Raw genomic sequence first — 25,510 nt, forward strand, 5'->3', positions numbered from 1 at the left:
ACCTATATTTGGGGTATTTAAAGTCCTTCGTTATACCTTTCTATAATGCTTGTACCTCTTTATAATTTCATTTCAGATTTGCCTCTACATCTTTCCCAGTAGCCTTAAGACTGCATTGAGCAATGTACTTGCACCTTTCAGTAATGGAGGGTTTCAGAGGACTGGAAAATCGCTTGCTCGGTTTAAAAAGGGAGTAAGGCAAAAGACAGAAACTTATAGGCTGATTAGCCTAACCTCGGTTGTGGGTAAGGTTTCGAAGTCCATTGTGAAGGATGAGAATTCTGAATACTTGGAAATGTATGGTAAAGTCGGGCAAAATCAGCAGGTTTTGTCAAGGACCGGTCTTGCCTGACGAGTCTGCTAGAATCCTTTGAGGTGGTAATGAGCAGGTTTGACCAAGGAGAGCTACTGGATGTCATCTATCTGGACTTCAAGAAGGTGTTGCACAGAAATCTGCTGAGTAAGATAATGGCCCATGGTGTTAGAGGCAATGGAGATAGAAGCTTGGCTGTCTGGCAGGATGTAGAGAGTAGGGATAAAAGGGTCTTTCTCAGGATGGCAGCCGGTGACAAGTGGTGTTCCGCAAGGGCCAGTGTTGCGATCACAACGTTTCACTTTATACATTAATGATCTAGCTGGAGGAACTGAGGACATTCTGGCTAAGTTTGCAGATGATACAAAGATAGGCAGAGGGATAGGTAGCATTGAGGCGGCAGGAATGATTTGGATAGGTTAGGAGAGTGGGCAAAAAGTGGCAGATGAAGTACAATGTGCGAAAGTGTGTGGTCATGCACTTTGGTAAGAGGAGGAGGCATGGACTATTTTCTAAATGGGGAGAAAATTCAGAAATCTGAAGTGTAAAGAGACTTGGGAGTTCCAGTCCAGGATTCTCTCAAGGAAATTTGCAGGTTGAGTTAGTAGTTAGGAAGGCAAATGCAATGTTGGCATTTATTTTGAGAGGATTGGAATATAAAAGCAGGGATGTGTTTCTGAGGGTTTATAAGGGTCTGGTCAGACCACATTTGGAGTACTGTGCACAGTTTTGAGCCCCATATCTCAGGAAGGATGTACTGGCCCTGGAGTGGATTCAGAAGGGGTTCACGAGAATTGTCCCAGGAATGAAAAGCTTAACATTTGAGGAACGTTTTAGGAGTCTGGCTCTATATTCAATTGAGTTTAGATGGATGGGGAGTTGGTGGTGGTGGTGGTGGGGGAGGAGAATCTAATTGAAAATTATACAATATAGAGTGGCCTGGACAGAGTGGATGTTGAGAAGATGTTTCCATTGGTAGGAGAGACTAGGACCCAAGGGCACAGCCTTAGAGTAAAGAGAAGACCTTTCAGAGATAAGGAGAAACTTCTTCAACCAGACAGTGGTGAATCTTTGGAATTCTTTGCCACAGAAGGCTGTGGAGGCCATGTCATTGAGTATATTTACGACAGAGAAAGATAGGTCGTTGATTGTCATGGGGATCAAGGGTTATGGGGAGAAAGCGGGAGAATGGGGTTGTGAAATCTTCTGCCATGATTGAATGGCAGAGCAGACTCTAATGGGTTGAATGGCCTAATTTCTGCTCCTGTGTTTTATGGTCTAATCTGAGATTGCTAATCTATTTGAAAAGGGATTCCTCAACAAAAAAAGAGTTTGAGAACCATAGCCCAGTCTTGTCGAAGGTTTGGAACCAGCAAACATTGACAGTCAGGTTATATTCAGGGATCAAGACTGACTCATTTCACGCAGACTTGGAAAAATACTTGTGTTACAGAACTGGTCACTCCCATGGTCAAACTGCTGCAGGACAGCTACTATACTGGGATCTGTTCAACACCGTGGAAATTTACACAGGTATGTCAGCTTAGTAAAAGCAAGGCAAATCCAACCTAGCCAATTACCATCGCATAATCCTACTCCTGGTCTTCAGTAATTTAAGCAAAAAGCATCTGCAACAGTGCCATTAAGCAACAGTTACTCAGTAATAATTTGCTCACAGATGTTCATATTGGGTTCTGTCAAGGCTACCGAACTTCAGTCCCTTAAGTCCTCCATAATTATGACTCAAACTTATTCAATCAGCTATATCAATGACCAGGTGAATTTTAATAGGCAGAGGGAGCCATGCAAGATTCTGCTTAGCTGATGCCTTCAGGCTGCAGTGTCATTAATGCAGAATTTTCCATCTCAGTGAAATAAGCCATTTAAAAAAAAACAGCACAGTTGGTTTCAAGTCCAAGGAGTGGACTTTGGAGCTGCAAAAGAGTGAACTGGCACCTTATAAATTGATGTTGAAACGCTAGTGGAGCCTTCATTATTAAAACCAGAAAATAGCAGTGATATCACAAGGTACTGAAACCCGCTGAATTGCAACAGGCACTATTATAGTATCCCTTCTGGAAAAGAAAGCAGCTGAGGGAACTGTTAAGTGAAAGAAAACCTGATCATAATTTTATTTAGCTGTGACTAAATGCAATGTGAGCAATTGCTTTGTCAAACCCAAGTATAAGGTTGCATATTTGTAAATATTCACTCACTCACATCCCCTTTCCCCAGCCCACAGTTCTCACCTGCCAGGTGACCAGTGGGTAAATAGTTGCTGTGGTGATGAGGTGGAGGTCCAAAGGTGGTTGCAGTTGGATGTGCATTACCTACAAAGAAAGGACAAAAAAAGCCACGGTTAAATGAAGGATAAAGGAGTCAAGAAAAGCTGAAAGCAACAATCCATCAATACTGTTAACAAGTCATCAGAGAATAGAGATACATAGGGTCATTTCAGTGAACACGTACATATAGTTCAAATTATTACTATATCATCAACCCAGGAGGCAGCTTTCTGTTGAAATGGAAATGCATTGAAACATATCTTTTACTCTCCTTCCAAATGACTGATGGCGACTGTCATTTTCCAATCCGCCAAGATCTCAGGACACATCTAACAGATGAGAACCCGAGTGACGGGTTTTAAATGAGATCACTTACAAACTTTTGTAATGCACAGGACACCAGCAAGGCGATAATGAAGATCCACCAGAGAAACAAAAGGAAATGCTGCAAAGTGGCAGTACGTTATCGAACACAGTATTGGCTGGGCAGCCAACCATCTGTCTTCTGGACAGCTAGTCAAAGTTAACACATATCTACTAGGATACCAAAGATATCAGCACATCTGCAGTGCCTGGAAGGAGTGAGGTGTTTTTCAATGTGCCAGCAGCAGGGGAATAAAAACAATACACAATCAGTGAACATTTCATCTGATGGTAATTTAGTTAACGTTTTGAATCGCTATATTTTGTTGACTTCCAGGAAACCTTCATCAAATATCCAGTGAACTGCATCTACGTCATCATGGCTTTAGTGTAGTAAACACCCGACATGCTGGCAGTGATAAATACTTTAGGAAAGATGATTGAAAGAAGTGATAAGTAGTAAGATGGAAGGGGTTAGGAAGTTCAGGAAGGTAAGGGCTGAAACGGGACTATAGAGATAGGATTAGGGCAAAGGCGTTCAGAGGAGGATCTTGATTTAGTTGTGCTTGGGGTCAGACCGATAGGCAAGTGGAACCTAGTGCACTGAAATTCTGGATGAATTACCAATCTATGGAGGATAGCTGCCAACAAAGTCCAATCTGTATTGTCGAAGTAAGGATGGCTCATTATTTTAAATTGAAATCAGCTTTAGTCTAAACACTCATTAATGTTTAAAGATTTAATTCAGACCAAGGTGTAAAATTAATATATATATTATACTGCCATGAGTAAGATCAGAGAAAGATGAACCTTAGATCGATTCTCACTTGCTAAGAGGTTGAACCTAAAACTAAAGATATTGATTACAAGATTTTTGGAATGATTTAAAGTATCAAGCAGAGATGGAACCTAAAACCAGGACCATGACAATGCTGTGGGATCTCAAACACCAAATAAACTCCACAGGTTCAATCATCTAGTTTGGATGCAACATTTAGCAAACAGGCTTTCTGAAAAAGTTGCTGATTTCTTGGTCAGACAATAAAACCATCAGGTGCTTTACTAATAGGAGCAACGAGAAACCCAAAGAACGCCATTCCCAAGTTGAAACTTGCCATTCCTTTGTACTATGAGGTGTCAGAAAGATAAATGCACTAATCCATTCCAGCGCGTTTCAGCATGAATGAAGTATAATCTAAGAGAAGAGGAAATAAAACATTTCATGTCATCAGGTAACATACCTGTGGTTGAGAAGAGGGGCCTGGCCAGGTCATGTGGATATGAGAATCCAGGAAATATTCCAGGTGCAGGTGGTCGACTAAACAGGTCCAGCTTGCCCCCTATTTCAAGTTTGTGATGGTCCATTGGCATTTGTTGCTTTAAAAGTACAACAAAGTTCTTCAGTATCATGTACCAAAAGTAACCAATTGCTTCATAACATAAACTGGCTGATTTCTGTCTTGATAAAATGGGAGATAGGAGCTGGGAAGTTCCTCAGGGAATGTGAAAAACTCCTTTTGAAAAATTAATTTTTGTGAAAACAGTATTCCTGTTGATCGCCTTTTAATTAAGTGCACTTCCAAAAAGGAGATTTCAGCTAATAATTTTGGACAGAATTATTTAAAAAACATTGTTGCTCTGCTTGGGAGGGGAAGACAGGACGTGAGACTAAATGGCTCACATACATTGCCAAAATTCTAACACACATGGCAGCTTCTGATGTTGATTATATTTCGGGGAATATGATGGCATAATGGATTGGTAATCTGGAGGTCCAGGCGAATAATATGAAACATTTGGTTGAAAACCCACAATGACAGCTGATGGAGTCCAAATTCAATTAATAATGTCAGTTGAAAACTATCCTCAGTAAGGTTGACTATGAAGCAATGAATTCTCGTAAAAACCCATCTCATTCACTGATGTCCTTTAGGGAATAAAATCTGTTGTCCTTACTTGGTCTGGCTTACATATATTGGCAGATCCATGACAATGTAGTTCACTCTTAGATGCACTCTGAATTATTTTATATTATATTAGATTCCCTACAGTGTGGAAACAGGCCCTTTGCCCCCAACAAGTCCACACTGACACTCTGAAGAGCAATCTGTCCAGACCCATTCCCCTACATTTACCATTAATCTATCAAATGATTCAGTTCAAGGGTAATAGTGATATAAAGTAAATGCTGGCCTTGCCAGTGATTCCTACATCCCATGAAAGGATAAAGAAAAAAAAAATTCATTTAAACTGACATTTAAAAAAATACTTTGGGAAAAGAGAAAACAAAAATGGTCAATTCTGGGATTGAGAAGATTTGTTTTTTAAATACCTTCAGTTTTTGCTGGTGATGGTAGATTTGCCAGGCAATCTGCACATGAACGGCACACCATTTCCCAGGTTTCTGTAAGACACAAGACGCAATACATTTTAGTAGACTTGTTTCAACTGCAGTAACAAAAACATGCATGTTTATAGGCTTACTGAAACAAAATGCAAAGCACTCAATAAGAAGCCAAAAGCCTTCTAAATGGTGTGTACCCAAATATATATGCTGCAAAGTTTGAAGCAAATATTTAACGTGAGGTAATCCGTATGAATAAAAAAATTATTTTCAATCCTATGGTAAGACTGCTTTTAATTCGACAAATCAACAGATGTACACCAGAACAAGGATATGTAAATCAGGAGATAGAATGCACCTTGCACATGAGATTTGGACTGACTTACTGCATTTAGGAGTGGAATGCCAAGATGACACATGTAGATGACAATACAGTTTTGATTTTATAAAAGTGCTACTTTTATTTGAAGAAATCATAATAATTTAAATTTCAGCTGAATCAGAAACAGTAAAGCTACGTTCTCGGTTCTTCATTTTCAGCAAGAGATTGCTTATCTTCCATGATGAAAGTAAGAAGCCTGATTAAGAGCACCCTCACTAATTCAGGCAATGGAAATTTGTTATGCAAAGGAGAACTTGAAGAATAAGAATTACTGCACCTATGGCGAACAATCTTCTGCTCATGCCACAGCTTATTTTGACACTTCTTTCTGAATGAGAAGAATTTGACTAGGAACTATAGCAGATTGTAAAACAACCTGATGGTGTCATGGCTACATCTCATGAAAAGCAGGTCCAAAATGCAACACTAATATTAGGAGCAGTCTGTCATGGCTTCTTTCGAAGCAACTTCTATGGTTAACTTTCTCAAAATTAATACATATTTGGGTTACAGTTCTTCTTGAATGACCCTTGATTTTTCTCAGGGTGATGCATTATTATTTTGAGATGGAATAGAGGTCAGTATTAGTGGGACATATTCCAAAACCTGCTTATCCATTCCTTATGATAAACTGACCAATGTCTTGTCTTCACAGTTGACTGAATTTCCAATGTGTACAGCAGTAGACTGTTTATACATGCACCCATAAGGTAGAATCTTAGGTCTCCTTCATCCTTGAGGGCTTAGAATTAAAGAATGATTATCTCATGATCTCAATGATATTTGGATACTAGGGGCATGAAATGAAAATGAAGTCTGTGCACATGTCTGCGTTAGATAAGGCAGCCAAGGTATTACAGTACACAGCTGAGCTGTCTCTATTATTGAGAGCCAAGCCATCAATGTTATTATTTCCAGATCAACAGCACTAACAAGCATAAGGTAGCAGACTCAATAAATCACAGACATCTGTGCAAGACTAAATACTACACTTAAGCATGCTACTTATTTGTTACACTCTCCTGAACTCCAGAATATCTTGTTCACTAAATATAGTGCAAGGGCACACTAACTGCTTACCCAGTGACAAGAGATAAACCAAAGCATTCAGTACTTATCATTAACAAATTCCATATTGGTTGAAGTAATTTGAATCTCCCTGCATCATGATTGTAAAGATGTCTACCGATAGGCTTATTATTTGGGTACTGAAGAAGCGAGAGCTTGCCAATTACCATTATTATAATCTGCTTCCTTTTCTGTGACAGGGGAGGGTGGAAGGAGAAAAGAAAAATAAATAAAACAGTTCACTTTTCCTAATCATGGCGCAAACGTGTACATAAACCAGCCAGAGAAGCCAACAGCTGTGAATCAACCCACCCTGACCCCCATTAAAAAGAAAAAATAGTTTACAAGTATATTTTGAGAACAATACAAGTAGAAGAATTCAGCAGGAATACTGACTATCCTTGGCTGAATAGGGAGCAAGTCGGGAACAGGTCAAGCTTAAGAATATAGAAGATAATAGCGGTCAGAACTGTATGTATTCCGAGCTTCTATCATTAATTCTCTTGTATTAAGAGGGGAAGAAAAGATGAATTAGATCTTCAGGTAACCAAAGAGTGAGCAGGCTAATTTGGAAATGCCCCAAAGAGCCTGAAGTTGTGACCGCAAAAATACCTGGTGCCATCAAATTCAAGGTCTAGCTATCAAGTCCAATAAATTTTATAGTGAAGGATGTTTTGAAGAATTTTTCTGGAAATCCAAAAACAAAAGAGGCAAAATAATTCCCGGACAGCCTTTAACCTGACTTCTATGAAATGGAATCCCTGGCCTAGGACTCATCCCCAGGCAAACTGGGGTGTCAATTAATACTTTTACTCAAGGTATACTTACGCCCATTGGTTTTTGAGGTAGATTTACCCTTTTGAGTGGGAGCTGGAAGAAAACAGTAAACACAAATGAAACAAATAAATTCTTCATGGATGAAACCATGTCAAAAATAGATGTCTTGATTTTTTTTTTTAAAACAAAGTCATCCATAAGTTTTCCCCTTGGCCTTCAATTGCAGTCTGCAAAGAAGTGTTCAGAGGGAAGATAGAAAGCCTTGCTGAAGCACAAAGATGTTTGAAGTCAGAACTTTGTGATAACGCCTTCATTTCTCATCCTTTGTTGCCAGAAAGCAAACAAACTTCAATAGATTTCAAAGAAATGTTGCATTCACAATGAATGCATCACTACAGGAACAGAAGTTTTGATGTGTGGATAACCACGTAAACTCTCAAATGATGCTTAAAAAGCAAATAAGATTTGAAATTGGGCCCCAACGTAGATCACAGAAAGGAGATAGGACAGGTTCAGTAAAGTTTATATAATCTATTTGGTTGGGACTAAGCCAAAAGGCACATAGAATCATACAACTATGCATTTTGAATATTCTGTATTAATTTTAAATATGAACACACTTGCTGTGTTTATCCATTTAGAGCATTATGGAGGGAAAACCAGCACTAAGTTAATTTGCTCCAAATTACTTAATCACACCGACAAAATAATATTTACAGAAATGCACACTATTACAACTGCACAACCCACCAGAGCAAACACAGTTATTTGATTACAGAAATCTTTAATTTTATTTAAGCATTTTCCACAACTTTCAAAGAACAAGAGTTGTTGTCTTTACAACGTTCAGAAATAATTTAAGCTTGCCATTTCCTTACACCAGTGACTGAATTAGATACATCATGGTCTGTTTATTAGTAAATAAATGATGATGATTTTCATACTTCAGAATTTTTCCTAAGCTCATGTCAGGCCAATTGGAATCGTAAAAATCTGATTCAACACTTCAGGTTATCTACAAACCGAATTAAATTTAAAAAAAAAAGCTCAGTTTCAAAATTACCCTTTTATCTTTAACATTTAAGAAGTATCCAATTAGAATTTCCACAATATGTGTCAAAATGGAAACGTGTCAGAAATCCCATGTAAAGGTTCTGCAGGCATGAAGTACAGTCCAGAGAAACTCCCAGGCAGATGGAGAAAAGAAAAATAACTCTTCATATTGTGTTTCTTTTGGACCATAAAGTTGAAATCAGGTGCATGAACATTCATATATCAGCATGAAACAGCAGAATGAATGGCTTTTGTGAAGCACAATAATCGAGTAATTCTGCCAGAAGTGATCAAAAAAAGGCAGTAGGCAGTTTGAGGTGCCCACTTAAATTTTAGACAAAATCATACAAACAGGTATTAAAATTAGTTATAAACAATGTCAGCAAAAAACAAACTTGGGACTTGCATTGTGCATACTTTCAAACATTCTATTATAAACAAGATGTTTTGGAATAGAAACAAACCAAATTAATAAAGTGCAAGGTTTATTCATAAGACAAGTAACCATTGCAAAAAGTTAATCTCACTTACTCTTATTGACTGCCTGTATGGATCTGACAACTGCTAGAAAAGACAGAAAAGTTGCACAATTATATTAACAGAAGCAAAATTTTAATGGGAACTGACAACATAAAAACCTTCTTGGATAAATTAACGAGATTTTGGTCAGCGTCTAATGCAATAAACTCACCCAAACTTGAGTTTATCACTCAGTGGCAATTTCAAAGAACTTTTGGTTTACATGAAACTCACGTTTCTTTTTTAAAAACTTTCATATTTTCATGTCACCATCAGTAAAATGACATTTCTTTCTTTAACAGCACTTACAGACAACAAAATAATGTAAACATTTTCACAAAGAAGCTAAACTAATAGCACAACATCTATGTTTGCTGTGTGTCGCTGCTAATCATCGCCATCGGTCAAAATATATGGTACATTGTTGCTGTATATTATTGTGTTCACTATCAATGGTCACTTTTAAAAAAATATACAAATGCTTTGCAGAAGAAATTATAATTATTCTTGGTAATGAATTCATTTGATCATCCTGATTCATTTTGAATTAGCTGATCTATATAGATTGCAAAATCTATTCATTTTTTATTTCATTTTTAGGTCAATACATTTTGTTACAGAAGTACACTGCTGTGTGCATGCAACAAATCATCTTAGCTGTTGCACTGCCTGAACTCTGCAGTGGTAAATGTTATAAACTGATTTCAGAGTCAGGTACCACAAACTGCTAAAGTTCTCTGCTTCCTTAACTCTCTGCCTGGGTGGGAACAAGTTCTGTCTTCACAGCTGTGTTTTAACTTCACTTATTTATTGGAAATTTGAACATTTTCAACAACCAGCATTAACAAAGCTTTAACTCAATTCATCTTTCAGTTATATCTATTGTCCCTATCAGAATCTATCAACATAAGAACATTTTTTCAGTTTAAATATTCTAGATCAAAACAGCCTTTCACGTGTATTAAAATCAACTCTGCATTTTTTCACAAACCCAAAAGGCACAACATTCCCACTGGTTTTCTCCATGTAGTGAAATGAAATATTAATACTCTTCATATTCTTTACAACCCTTCTGTGCCTAAAATGGCAACTTGCACATCACAACAGTAACGACATATTTCAAAGAACTTAACTGACCACAACTCTCTGTGGAATGGTTGGGTTATGAAAGCCACCAAATGCAAATCCTGTCTTTTCATGATCCTTTCAGATTATAATAATCTCACTGGATTTTAGTTTTTTATAACAAAAAATGGCTTGTAGAATTCTGATTTATTGAGATCTCAACATAAACTTCAGAGCCATTAAAAAGGTCACTGCTTAATATCAAAATACAAGCATTTGAAATACTTAGGTCTGACAGCAGTGCAGAGAGAAACAGAATTGACGGTTTAAGTCAAATGAGATGCTTGCTGCTTGAAATATCTGCCCATTCTTGAAATTCAAAAACATATATTTAAATTATTTTGTAGATATTCAATATTAGACACATCTAAATAATTGACTTAGAATGTAATCTCACTCAATGTTTACTCAATTGAGAAAATGCATGAGAAACAACCCAATAAGCAAAACTGCTGAAAGCTGCAAAATGTCACATAGGAGAACTTCTCAGGTGAAAATAACATGATTGTTCACTGTTGACTAGCAGTTGCCAGTTTTGTGACCTGAAGAAAGGTTTATATCTTGTGATACACACATTACTGACCTGCAATGACCTTTTGTTAATGTTGGACAAATTCTGACCAAACTGAAAGTCAGGGTTCTGCGTCTTCTGGATATATCTGAATCTTACATTTGATTAGATATCTACTGACACTGAATTAATGGCACAGTATAAATGGGCCAAATTCAGGGACTCGAGCTATATTCAAATAGAACCTAGACTTTTAACTGAAAATAGACAGCAAAGAGCCATTGAAACCAAATGTGATTTCCCATCTGCTTGTGCTGTTTTGTTAATTAGCAATATGGCTTTATACAGAATGAAGTCATTGCTATGACAATGACAGAATGAGGAGTTTTAGGGATCAAAGTTAGATAAAAGGCCAATGAACAAAGGTTTAATAGATTCAATGATTAAATCTGATCTTGTTTCAGGATTTCACCTTGTTGTGCAACCAGCATCAGAGAGTATTCTCAAATACTGTTGCTAAGATGCGGTATCCCAAGGACAAAGTTAAAAATCACACAACACCAGGTTGTAGACCAACAGGTTTATTTGGAAGCACTAGCTTTAAAAACGCTGCTTCTTCATCAGGTGATTGTGCAGCAGGACCATAAAACACAATTTATAGCAAAAGGTCAATTTCATGTGGCTGAAATATATTAAACAAACTTAGATTAAGTCTTTCATCTTTTAGAATGGTTTTGCCAGTTTCCGGTTTGTTAACATATAAATCACAGAATTTCTTTTAAGTCACATTCTCAAGATAACTTCAAGTTTTCTAACAAAATGTGTCATCTCAGTTCAGACAGTGCATTAAATGTGTGAGGTTAAAGTCTATCTACGTCCCAATCTTGAATCAAACTAGCTCTATTTTTAAACTGGGATTTACAGAATCTTACATCGATTGACTGTAGGTTATGCATTTTTGAGCAAAATAAAGTATAATTCTGCAAATACAGATTCACCCTATAAATGTATGCGTGTGCATGCAGGAAAGATAGTGAGAGTGTGTGTAAATGTGAGTGTGTGCGGTGGGAGAAAAGACGAGGGGGTGAGTGCGTGGATATGAGTGTGAGGGTGTGTGTGTGTGTGTGTGCGCATGTATGAGAGAGGGTCTGTGTTAGTGTGTGACACAGAGAGAGAGAGAGAGAGACACACACACACACACACACACACACACACACACAGAGTGTGTGCGCGCACACCAGCGCTCATGAGTGCAGCGGGGTCACCTGTAGTGTGACATGAACCCAAGGTCCCAGTTGAGGCGATGCTCATGGGTACTGAACTTGGCTATCAGCCCTCTACTCAGCCACATTGCGTTGTTGCTTGTCCTGAAGTCCGCCTTGGAGGATGGTCACCCGAAGGTCCAAGGCCGAATGTCCCGGACTACTGAAGTGTTCCCCGACTGGATGGGAACACCCTTGCCTGGTGATTGTTGTGCTGTGTCCATTCATCTGTTGTCATAGCATCTGCTCTGTTTCGGTAATGTACGATGCCTCAGGGCATTCTTGCCTGCAGTGTATGAGACAGACAAGGTTGCCCAAGTCATATTTGTACCTGCCGTGTACATGGTGGGAGGTGTCCTCACGTGCAATGACTGTATCCGTGTCGACACTCTGACACCTCTTGCAGTCGTTGCCATGACAGGGTTGTATGATGTTGTGGTCGATATTGTCCTGAAGGCTGGGCAGTTTGCTGTGAACAATGGTCTGTTTAAGATTTGGTGGCTGTTTGAAGGCGAGAAAAGGTGAATAAATCCCCAGGACCTGATCAGGTGTACCCTAGAACTCTGTGGGAAGCAAGAGAAGTGATTGCTGGGCCTCTTGCTGAGATATTTGTATCATCGATAGTCACAGTGTGAGGTGCTGGAAGACTGGAGGTTGGCTAATGTGGCACCACTATTTAAGAAGAGTGGTAAGGACAAGCCAGGGAACTATAGACCAGTGAGCCTGATGTCGGTGGTGGGCAAGTTGTTGGAGGGAATCCTGAGGGACTGGATGTACATGTATTTGGAAAGGCAAGGACTGATTAGGGATAGTCAACATGACTTTGTGTGTGGGAAATCATGTCTCACAAACTTGATTGAGTTTTTTGAAGAAGGAACAAAAAGGATTGATGAGGGCAGAGAGGTGATGTGATCTAGTTGGACTTCGATAAGGCGTTCGACAAGGTTCCCAATGGGAGACTGGTTAGCAAGGTTAGATCTCACAGAATACAGGGAGAACTAGCCATCCAGATACAGAACTGGCTCAAAGGGAGAAGATAGAGGGTGGTGGAGGAGGGTTGTTTTTCAGACTAGAGGCCTGTGACCAGTGGAGTGCCACAAGGATTGGTGCTGGGTTCTCTACTTTTTGTCATTTATATAATTGATTTGGATGTTAGTAAGTTTGCAGATGACATCAAAATTGGAGGTGTAGTGGACAGTGAAGAAGGTTATCTCGGATTACAACAGGATCTGGACCAGATGGGCCAATAGGCTGAGAAGTGGCAGATGGAGTTTAATTCAGATAAATGCGAGGTGCTGCATTTTGGGAAAGCAAATCTTAGCAGGACTTATGCACTTAATGGTAAGGTCCTACAGAGTGTTGCTGAACAAAGAGACCTTGGACTGCAGTTTCATAGCTCCTTGAAAGTGGAGTGACAGGTAGATAGGATGGTGAAGGAGGCATTTATAGTGAAGGAGGCATTTATTATGCTTTCCTTTATTGGTCAGAGTATTGAGTACAGGAGTTGGGAGGTCATGTTGCAGCTGTACAGGACGTTGGTTAGGCCACTTTTGGAATATTGCGTGCAATTCTGGTCTCCTTCCTATCGGAAAGATGTTGTGAAACTTGAAAGGGTTCAGAAAAGATTTACAAGGATGTTGGAGGATTGCAGGCTAGGTCTATTTTCCCTAGAACGTCGGAGGCTGAGGGGTGACCTCATAAAGGTTTATAAAATCACAAGGGACATTGATAGGATAAACAGACAAACTTTTTTCTGAGGGGTGGGGGAGTCCAGAACTAGAGAGCATAGGTTTAGGGTGAGAGAGCAAAGATATAAAAGAGTCCTAAGGGGCAACACTTTCACGCAGAGTTGGTGCGTGTGTGGAATGGGCTGCCAGAGAAAGTGGTGAAGGCTTACAATTGCAACATTTAAAAGGCATCTGGGTGGGTATATGAATAGGAAAGGTTTGGAGAGTTATGGGCTGGGTGCTGGCAGGTGGGACTAGATTGGGTTGGGATATTTGGTCTGACCGAGTTGAACTGAAGGGTCTGTTCCCGTGCTGTACATCTCTATGACTCTATGAAATGACATATTTTGTTAGAAAACCTCAAGTTATCTTGAGAATGTGACTTACATATTAACGAACCAAAACTAGGAAAACCATTCGAAAAGATAAGAGACTTAATCTAGGTTTGTTTAATATATTTCAGCCCCATGACACTGTAACCTTTTTGCTAAAAATTCTGTGTTTTATGGTCCTGCTGCATAACCACCTGATGAAGGGGCAGTGCTCCGAAAACTAGTGCTTTCAATTAAACCTGTCGGACTATAACCTGGTGTTGTGTGATTTTTAACTTTGTCCACCCCAGTCCAACACTGGCTCCTCCAAATCTTTCAAGGAAGTGGCTTTTGATGAAAAATGCCACATGAAGATGTTATGAAGCAGTTCATTTAGAATAGGAAGGGAGATGATAAATCTAACAAGCTCAGAGAGCACTTGATAGAAATGAGCTTGTAATAGTGTTAATAGTGAGAATATTTTAGATTCTGTGAAACAGACATCTACACAAGCATCAAGAACAAAGTTGTAAAATGAATCAAAAATGTACTTGATGGTATAAGGAACTCTGGAGTTGTGCAGGTTAACTGCACAAAAATTAAAATTCAACATGTAATGAGGTCCTGACTGAAAATTTCAGGATTGAAAGTTATTAGTTCATTTACCCTGGGGTCCTTCTGGAGTAGAGTGTGAGGAACTGCTCCTTGCCTGCTTGCTACATCAATTGGATTGGAAGTCTGGGGAAAGACAACACCGCATTCACATAATTAATGACAAGTGGTCTGGTCCACTGAAATTACTACATGCAATGAAAAGGCCACAAAATCATGGAAAAGCCACTGGGCCACTGAATGTATGAAAAGTGAATACTTTGCGTAGCTTTTTTAGATACTCAAGTATGAAGAGATTAGTTTCTGAGATGATTACACTGAACTGCAAAAATATAGGAGGAGATATTAATGTATCCCTTAAATACAAAGTTCTTAACTTTGACTCTGCCTCTCATCTGGCTGCAGAGGTCAGTCACTTCTCAGAGGACGTGGATGGAAGGGAGGTATCTTCGCAGCTTCCAGCATCTAATGTCACAGAATAACTCCGGAAGAGAAGGAATTCCTTAAAAATTATTAAGCCAATCTGTTCCTCTTTACATAGTTTCCTACTTTTCATGAGTCAAATTTAGCTGGTCAATTTCAGCAAAATTATCATGGTCACTATCTCACTGAAATTGACAGAAATTGTGGATGCACAGAATAATGCAGAAATCCAGAAGTTACTGCCAGTGATTTTATACTTCTCCAAAAAGTGTGTTGTTATGGTTCCTGCAGTTTGTTCTCTCTGAGCGGGAAGTGAATAAAAGAAAAGTCTATTTTTATGGTATTAGTCTTGCGTAAAAAGCTTTTAAAAAGTTAAAACTTGTAGAGCGGCACAGTAGCTCAGTGGTGAGCACTGCTGCCTCACAGCGCCAGGGACATGGGTTCTATTCCAGTCTCGGGCAACTGTCTGTGTGGAGTTTGCAAATTTTCCCTGTGTCTGCGTGCATTTCCTCCGGTTTCCTCCCACAATCCAAAGATGTGCAGGTCAGGTGAATTGGCAATGTTAGATTGCCCATAGTGTTAGGTGCATTAGTCAGAGGGAATGATCTGGGTGGGTTACTCTTCGGAGGGTCGGTGTAGACTTGTTGGGCCGAAGGGCCTCTTTCCATACTGTAGGGAATCTAATCTGTTGCATGAGGTACAACTAGGCTTTCAATGATGTCATAATTGTGTAACATTCCCAATGGGCTCAAAACTAAGTTTATACTTGTGGAATGTCACATCTGTCCATACTGATTAAAAATCCCAAATATGTTTTAAAAATGCTTTTATATCTCTTACAAAGTTTATTATTTTAACTTCTACATGAACTGAATCATAATTGTTTTATAAACTGAAAATTTAAATCAAATGTGAAAGATGTTAACTGTTTTTAACCTGCTTTGCCGTGTGTGATCATTTCAATGTGATTGGGCCCTTATTACTTGCTGAAATCACTGCTACCAGAGGCCAAGATATCTCCTTGGACAAAAATAGAATTGCTGGAAAAACTCAGCAGATCTGGCAGCATCTGTGGAGAGAAACTTGGTTTTAGGGGTTGCTACTGGGCAAGGGAGAAGGGTCCAGAAATCACTGGATATTGTGGGAGAGTTTCTTTCAAGTCAACACCCTTCCTAAATGCTAAGAGGATGCCCCATCTTGTGGGACAACATAGAACTAGAGGGCACAATTTCAAAATAAGGTCTCTCTTGCTGACGTCAGAGATCAAGAGAGAATTTGTTCTCTTGGTTGTTTATCTTTGGAACTGTCTTCCGCAGAGAACAGTGGAGGGTGGGTCATTGAATGTTGAGTAAGATTTTCAATACTTAAGGGAAACCAGTGGGGGGTATGGTTTGGAGATGGTTGATGCTTGCAGGAAAGTAGACATGAGACCACAATCAGATCAGCCGTGATCTTACTTATTGGCAGTCTTGATGGGCCAAATGTCCTAATGCTGCTCTTTTCCCTTGTGATCTGACACAAAATCCAGGCTCTTGATTTTACTTTTGCATGAAAACAATGTTGTAGTATTGCGATGGTCATTATTGCTAAAACCTTTAAAATGAAAATATTCATGGAGAAGCTGTCAAAACTGTGTTAACAGTTATAAGTGTCATTTCAGGTAATGTTCCTGAAAAACCCAAGACTGCTAAAAGGTACATAGAAAAATATTAATTTATAACTTGTCAGGAATACATGCTACCATACGGAAATTATGCAAACAGAAACCACAATATTTTAACAGAGACAGACTTCAAAACTACTTAACTATTTGTGAAGTGCTTTGGGATATCCTGAAGTTGTTGAAGGCAAGATATAAAGCAAGTCATTTTTTTTTCAACATCAGTCTGTACATAAGTTTCTTATAACTGGAATATTATGTTGTGAAACTGACTCAAGGACATTCACCTGAAGGCCAATGTGTAAGGTGTAGGGCATGTGGGACCTTCAGGACTCAATCGCCTTCTTCAACAAATTGAGTTCACTAAGCATTCAATAAGCTAATTGTTCATGGCCAGAGCTGTGCCAACTGTGAAGCGTTTTAATGAATTAGGACTGTATTTATAATAATCACCATATAGAATCACATGTTCTGTCCTAAGTTTAGAATTTCCTTGCAAGTTACATTTTGATAAATTTGCAGAAATACTTTTCCTTGAATGACTAAGAAATCCAAAGAACTGCAGAATGCTGGAAATCAGAAACAAAAACAGAAATTTCTGAAGAATCCAGCAGGTCTGGCATCTGTGGAGAGAAAGAGCTGAAAAGCGCAGCAGACATTTTCCAGCAACACATTTTCAGCTCTAATCTCCAGCATCTGCAGTCCTCACTTTCTTCTATGGAGAGAAAGCAGAGTTAATGTTTCAGGATCTATGGCCCTTCTTCAGAACTGGTTATAGTTAGGAAAAGATTGAATACGCTAAATCAGGGCGTGGGTTGGGGGCAATGGAGTGGAGAGTAAACGATAGGTGGAGGTGGAGCCCAAAAGCAGTTCCCAGGCAGATGGCTGACAATGGGTTGTTTGTGATGACTCTTGAGCTTCCGGGTGCTTGCTGCTTAACACACCACCACGTTCCCTGGTCAACATCTCCATTTCAGGCTTGTTGCAGTACTCAGCAAAGCTCAGTGCAAGTAACTCTGCAGCCTTCTGGGCTCAATTCCAAGTTTCACAATTTTAGTTAGAGGCAAAATAACTGCAGATGCTGGAATCCAAAGTTGACAAGCAGGAGGTTGGAAGAACACAGCAAGTCAGGCAGCATCAGGAGATGGAGAAGTCGACATTTCAGATGTAATTCTTCTTGAGGACTGGGGGTGGGGAAAGCTGCAGATAGAGGCGGTGACGACGGGGGAGAGGTTGAGTAATGAGGTAGTGATAGGTGAATACAGGAGGTGGGTGCAACCTAGTTGATTGATAGGAGAAACAAATCTGGTTGGCAGCTGGAGGGAAGGGTCAGTTAGAGGGATGAAAGGGATCCATAGGATGGTGGGAATTAGAATTCTTACAGTGTGGAAACAGGCCCTTCAGCCCAACAAGTCCACACCAACCCTCCGAAGAGTAACCCACCCAGACCCATTCCCCTAACCTATATTTACCCCTAACTAATAACTTACACTATGGGCAATTTAGCATGGCCAATTCACCTAACATGCACATCTTTGGACTACGGGAGGAAACCCACGCAGACACTGGAAGAATGTGCAAACTCCACACAAGGTTAAAATCAAACCTGGGTTCCTGGTGCTGTGAGGCAACAGTGCTAACCACTGAGTCACTGTGCTGCCCACAGGGTGGAAGGTTAATTGAAATTGGAGAACTCAACGTTGAGTCCTCTGGGCTGTAGGGTGTTGTTCTTCCAATTTGTGGTCCGATTCATTGTGGCATTGGAGGAGACAGAGGAAGTTTTCTTCCAGCCTCCTGCTGGTCTACCTCCACAATTTTAGGGCTTGAACACCTTCTCCCATACTCTTATCCAGAAACCCACACACCCAGGCTTTGTTTTAAATAGGTTGCTGCCACAAATAACCCATTGTGAGTCACTAATGGTCCCCATGAGCAGATATTTATTCACCCATACTGATCTTTGCCTCTTCCTTTATCTGCTCAACTGTTCTCTCTCTCTCTCTCTGGGCTCCATCTCCACCTGTTCTTTCCCCCTCTCCATGCCCCATCTTCAGCATATTTACCAACCCTATCCTAGCTACGATCAGTTCTTAAGAAGGATCTTTGGATCCAAAACATTGCTCCGCTTTGTCTCCATAGATGCTGCTAGATCTGCAGAATTTTTTCAGCACTTGGTTTTTGTTTCCTTGAATGATATCTTACTTTGTACTGACATTTGAACGCTTCTGAAATTACAATAAATCAGGAACTTGCACATAAACTGAAATATTAAAATGTCACAGCCAATAAAAATATTTCCAAGGTTTATTTTAGAGTTTACTCAGCAAGCATTGAAGAGCTTAAGCATTACTTTATAGGATATGATGTCATTTAAATGGTTGACTGAGTTACATTACTTTCAGATAATTATTTTTTGTATAGTACATTCATGCATAACAGTGCTCATTCTGCAGATTGCCAAGAAGTTACTGTACTTGGATGCTTAAATTTATCGTTCTATTAGATTTTATTTCAAAATTGGAAGAAAACATTTTAAAAAGTTTCAACACTAATCATATATTACTGAAAATTTTAAGTTTCATCATGATCTGTTTCCAGTGACCTTGAGTTAAGAATACTACATATTGCCCATGACATTGCCATTTGCCTACAACTATGGCAGTCAGATAATGAATAACCTGTTATGCCTCGAACTGACTCCCGGCTCAGCAAAGTGGAGTGCGAAGACAGTGAAATTGACTGAGGTAATCTGTCTCCCCCCTACCTCAGTGACAGACGCTTCAGTCTGAAAAATGGAAGAGCACTCAGCAGCGCCGACCCAGGAAATCTTAATAACCCTGACTGATCAAGGCAGCCCAGTGAAAGGCATTGTGCTCAGTCAGCATAAGCACATGCAAGTTAGGCCTTTAGGGCAAAAAAAAAAATCATCTGCTCTACAGAACAAGGTAATTTGCTCATTTAAAATGGTTCCTACCATTACAATGCATCAGCTACAGGATTTTTGACTCCAAAGATGGGTCAAGTATTATTAACCTTCTGCAGTTTACCCTCAGGGCCTCTTCGTCTACTGAAGTTGGCATGTAAATTATGTGGAAATTTGCAGATCAAACTGGTCTGCCTTTGACAGATACATTTTTTTTCCAGTTTTGTGCCTAGGAAATGCTGTACTTACTGATCCTGGTATAATCATAGGTTAACCACATCAATCACAGCAGGTTTACAGGACGCATTTCTTAACAAAGGTTATGCAGAAAGCATGTAGCAAAGCTCAACTGCAAATAAACTGTTTAATAATTATAAATGTACACGTCATTGCAACTTTCCTTTAATACTCTCGGACAGTTGCTCAGTTATGACAAATCTTCAACAATTCAACAGTAATGTGATTTACTCATATTAAAACTGAGGGAGGGGCAGGAAGAAAAGAGAATCGGCATTGCCAGTCTCCCATTTCCATGCTTCTATCATTATTAGTGAAACATATTACAATTCAGTTTTAGCAATTACCCAAACAGATTTTCATACCTTAGGTTGAAATGCTCCCTGAAGTGACCCAAAAGGACCTGAATGCGGAATCATGGGTGGCATGCCTGGCACTGTTGGAGCATACGGTGGGAAGAACTGAAATCAAAAAGATTTGAAGAATTAGATTCTGAATGAGAATCAGTCACATTGTGCACATTACACATTTAAGCCAAGTGTAAACAATTCAAAGATGCATTTTACCTACTTGAACAAATCTATCAATTTATTTACACCAGGTTACTGTCTAAAAACTATATCAGGTAATATTATAATAGACATTTCACTGATAGATATGGCAAAGTGTTTAACTGTCTGCAACTTTTCACTTACAAGATGCAACATTAAAACAATTTTACAGGAAGACTCACAAGCTAGTCTTTTTCCTGAAGCATCTAATATTACATTTTCAACTTCACTGAAGACTGGAAAAAATCCCATTACAATGAGCGTGTTTTCTCCTGCCCGCATCCGTCAATTTTATATTGGCAAATTAAATTATTGCTGTGAACCTGCATCATGTCTGTCCCCAATGCTGAAGAGTTTCATCTTCAGTGAAGCCCAACAAAGTGAGATATCTTTTTAACATAGAAAAGCAATTCAGTAACATAGTTTTTAGACAGCTGCATCCTTTACTTGTATTTGTAATCTAAACAAGTAAACAACTATCTGTTTCTGCATTCCATGGGAAAGTGCTCCAAAAATGTAATGCTTTTCAAACTAAAGCTGCTAGCATGAACAAGGAGACACTTGATTTGCACATGTGAGATAAATGCCTCTGCTATCAATCAAGTAAGCCCTGGACATAGTGACAAAATTTTGGTTTTAGCTACCCAAGGGGACAGACTGTCAAAAGCACATACAGCCTTCAATTTACAATTCAAAATCACCTAATCTATATTTGGTCAGTTACTGTTAGAAATGCAAATTGAGGCTAATTTGATGAACTGCAGATGCACTAGAAACCACAAGAGTTGAAATGCCAAGTTTAACACGTGAAATGATGCTTGATCAAGATAACATTTATATTAAAAAAAAAGTGGGTGTGAACTGAAGCACACGCACAATAAGCTCTTGAAAAAAAGAGGACACTCACACTAGAATGTCGATAGAAAGGATTTTCTATTTTTGGTGTATACTTTTCAAACTGAAAGGAAGAGCAAAAAAAAACAAGTTGTAATAGATTTATTTTGCCTAACATCTAAATCACTGTCATTGTAAAACTGTGAGGCTGCCAAAATAAATTAAACATCTTCTGATCATGATATACAATTAGAATAGGCTAATGAATAATCAATATTGGCTGCGAATCATTTTTAACTTGGCACAAACTACTAACAATTCTTTAAACAAAATCGATAAACAGCTTTTAATAATTACTTTTACATATTTCATCTTTAAACAATTAGGGGACATTAAGAAATGGAAAGTCTTCACACACAACCATTTGGCATGGCAGCTGCTGCTGAATGTAATAACTATGTATACAGAACACATGCATAATTTCATTAATTATAGCCATTACCAGATGTCTGCCACTTAGTCAGCATAAACAACATTAATCACAAAAATATACACTAGGTAGATTATATGCACATTTCTTTATGACTGTAATTAGACCACATGGTACATTTTTTGCATTTAAAAAATTGAAAACACATTCTGCCACAAGCAGTTAAAATGTTTCTCTTCATGATCTCTTTTTGGAAAATTTGGAAATTATATTTAAACACAAGTAGACATATATGCAGCTTCTCCAAACATTACGATGAGCTGTTGTGTAAATTCCAACAAATTAAGTTAACTGTTTTCTAATACTGTTCAAAGTAAAGAAATAAAAACTTACTGAGCATTAATGACCAAAGTTCTATGGGTATCTGGTCTTAGATGATTTTAATTATACATTCTTAACTCTATATTACAAAGAACAGTAGTGTTGGTGTGTTAGATGTTATCGAGCTCCTACTATTTTCAGTTCACAGAAAGCATATATATATCAGTAGGGTGGATATATTTATACTTCATTCTTCCACACTGGGCTACCGTGGTATTTCACTTTTGCGATGATGCAATGCTCGTATAGCATACATGTTCAATTATTTTAAGGTCATGTTCAATTATTTTATATTGATGAATAAAAACCAATAAATTATAGTTTAGTGCCTTTCAATTTAAACCCACAACCCTGCAAAAAAACAAAACAAAATGTGTTCACAGGCTGAGAAAGGACTTATAATTTCTCAATCTTTTGACCACACAACACTTTAAAGCATTATCAGATACTTTGAGATGTTATGCTACATTAAATGCATGATATAAATCCAGGTAACTGTTGCTTATCAAGTTCTGGATTACTTTTTCTTCTGACTGGTCTCAATTTGGGGTATTTTAAATTAGGAAAATAATAACTTAATAAGATCCTATTCTCTTTAAATAATAATTGGTGACTGCTAATAGTTTGAAGCCTTCTGTACTCCACTGAAATGTATATAAACAATCTCAATACAGACATGTGACCTTCCACCTTAAATGGTTGTATGGTCCAAAGATAGCACAGGAATTTCAAAATAGAAAACTAAGTGCCAATGGTATTTTTCTTTTTAAGAACCACATTAGCCAACCCGGGGTCACTATGGCAAAAGAGATGGAAGGTTTTTTTTTCTAAGGGGAGAAGGGAGTCAAGAGATGCTCTACTTATCCTCACTTTTCTGCCTGGGGGATGCACCATAGATGGTGCATTGGGCGGCATGAGTGGAGTCGGTGGCAGACTCGCAGGAAAAGGAGCAAACGTGTGCTGATGTGTGTGTTGATGCGTGTGCTGATGCTGGTGTTGATGCTGATGATACTCTGCCCTCAAGAATGGTGGCGGGGCCAGCGACCCTGCCCTGTCGGAACTCTGAACCAAAAAGCGGTTGTTCAACTCCTGCCTCAGCAGTTCATGCTCTGGAAGAGAAAAAAGAAACACAAGGGCCGTGGGCCAGTCAGTTGGAAAAAGAAATTCCAAATATTCACCTGGCATTCCCTGTTTCTGCAGGTCATGCTGTGGTGGTTTTCTACGTGAGGACTCATTGGTGGAGGTAACAGAGATGCCTGTGACAAAGCACCAATCAGAATTCCCGACTGAGGCTGACAATACATGATTGGTTGGTTGAATGATATCAACAGGCTGGTATCTAAAGACAGAAGAGAACCATATGAGTCATCCCAGCAGAAAACAAACTGGGGAAATGAGAAACACACACAGTCTACCTCTAAAGGAGATAGCTAAGACACCACTCGTCTCCATAAGAGCAGACAGCAATATTGCGAAATGAAGTACATCCACTGGACATTGAAGGAGTTCACGGCTTTGTAATTTACCATTAGCTATTTGTTTAACTTTGAAAAGCGCTTTATGAGTTTGGAATTGAAAGCCATTTACTTATTACACAGGCATTTCAGGGCTCGTCTGTGCAGCTTTAAGCTGCCAAAACTTACAAATACTCTGAATCACCTTTACTGCTGGTAGCATGGCAACATCAGCAGCATGCTGAAAAGTTAGTTTCAAAATAAAACAAAATCATTATTTGCTCTTATGAGGACATGCGTTTGATGTAATTTCAGACAATTGCATTTAGTACAACTTCAAGAAAATAAATCACATTGAATTATGCTACCTTGTAAGAAAAACATTTGAAAAACTACTTATTGAAGTATGATTATCCTCTGAATTAAAATAAGTGGAATTATTAAATACAAATATAATTCAAAGGATGAAACACAGTAGTCTTGTCAATTAGCATGACAATAATCTTGGCCGATGTTGCTGACAATTTTGGGTGGGATTTGAAAGATTACAGTAAAACTGACCTGATGTTACCTCACACTCCCCAAAAGATCTTCTTTGTACTGGTGGTCAGTTGAATTATTTAAAAACAGTTATAGTCGAGAAATTCATCTAGTTTGTTGAGGATTACTAAAACATTATTCAAACTTTCCAAGCAATGAATACGGAGGGATTTGATTTTGAACACTCAAGTAAATTGAAGCAAGGATTTTGTATGAAGCTAGTCTTTTGCTGGGAGAAGGGTAAGCAAATTACGAGGCTGAAAGCTGAGGTACAGAGTCAGTATTGCCCCTTCCCTTCCAACTCAAATCTACAACACACAGAACTGGAATTAAACAATTTCTTTGTCCTTTGGTCTTCTACAAATGTGGTATACATTTTCTGTCACAAGGGAGAGCAGTTCATCTGCTTTCAGGTTTTATCAGTTTTGCTTTTTAACTTGAGATTCATAATGATCAAAAGACTAATTTGCTCGAATCCTAAAAAGAATGCATGAATTTTGAAAGCATTAGGTAATGGTCTCTAAGTGCAAATCTACACTGTGACTTTGATTCTTCCCACATTTTCTTCATGCAATGATGTTTCCTTATCTCTCAAAGCCATTTCTATCTTGGTCAAAATCACACGACACCAGGTTATAGTCCATCAGATTTATTTGAAAATGCTAGCTTTCGGAGTGTTGCTCCTTCATCAGGTGCAGTGAGAGGAAGCATCAGACAGAATTTATAATGAAGAGATCAAAGGGTCATACAATTGTGATGAATGCATTGAACAAACCAAAAATGGCTGACTCCCTCATATTAAATTTTTAATCAGTTAGGAGATGCAGGTTTTGACTGATTAGAATGCAAGTCCCAAAATTTCTTTCCCAGAACTGCCCTGAGATAACAAAGTTTTATCAGTGTATAAAGTGACATTGGGGGGGGGGGGGGGGGGGGGTGTTCTGTCCTTGTTGCAGTTGGAGGCATGGGAAGTGAATGAGATGTGCTGGAGGGCATCAACAATGGGGGAGGGGAAATTGCAGTCTTTAAAGAAGGAGACCATCTGGTGTGTTCTGTGGTGAAACTGGTCCTCCTGGAGGCAGAAGAATTGGAAAAATGGGAGAGTGGCTTTACAGGAGGCAGGGTGGGAGGAGGTGTAGTCCTAAAATGCATTTTAGATGTGAGGCCTTGTTTACAATCTGTCTGTGTTTTAACTTGGAGCCAATGGTTTCATGCACGTTCCAACTAGACCTCTTTGCTACGCAGGACCTTACACCAATGTTATACACCAAATATACTGACGAAATTTACTTCCTTTGAACTCGTCGAGGAATCACTGAAACAACTACATAGTGATATCAACAAGTTTCACACTTACCACGGACCACTCTTTATAAGCAGTCTCATTCTTGTACACACTCATCCCCATCAAGGACAGACATCGCC

At 38.9% G+C, this 25,510-nt stretch overlaps 1 protein-coding gene across 11 annotated transcripts in view; it reads right to left on the bottom strand.

Annotated features, from left to right (window-relative positions):
* The window catches only part of fbrsl1 (fibrosin-like 1), a 1,010,193-nt gene that overhangs the window by 12,469 nt on the left and 972,214 nt on the right, over window positions 1–25,510 (bottom strand). For 4 of the 11 annotated variants that reach the window (XM_043715446.1, XM_043715444.1, XM_043715451.1 and 1 more), the window contains 9 exons: window positions 22,962–23,200; window positions 21,354–21,404; window positions 20,261–20,356; window positions 14,707–14,778; window positions 9,117–9,149; window positions 7,584–7,625; window positions 5,294–5,365; window positions 4,203–4,338; window positions 2,563–2,643 (listed from right to left, as the gene is read on the bottom strand). In XM_043715446.1, coding sequence (XP_043571381.1) covers window positions 2,563–2,643; window positions 4,203–4,338; window positions 5,294–5,365; window positions 7,584–7,625; window positions 9,117–9,149; window positions 14,707–14,778; window positions 20,261–20,356; window positions 21,354–21,404; window positions 22,962–23,200 — 822 coding nt within the window. Of the gene's footprint in view, window positions 1–2,562; window positions 2,644–4,202; window positions 4,339–5,293; window positions 5,366–7,583; window positions 7,626–9,116; window positions 9,150–14,706; window positions 14,779–20,260; window positions 20,357–21,353; window positions 21,405–22,961; window positions 23,201–23,269; window positions 23,431–25,510 lie in introns of all 11 variants that reach the window. The other 7 variants (XM_043715445.1, XM_043715450.1, XM_043715447.1 and 4 more) reach the window with 7 other exon arrangements.

This window comes from Chiloscyllium plagiosum, chromosome 25, assembly GCF_004010195.1.
Source record: "Chiloscyllium plagiosum isolate BGI_BamShark_2017 chromosome 25, ASM401019v2, whole genome shotgun sequence".
Taxonomy (NCBI): domain Eukaryota; kingdom Metazoa; phylum Chordata; class Chondrichthyes; order Orectolobiformes; family Hemiscylliidae; genus Chiloscyllium; species Chiloscyllium plagiosum.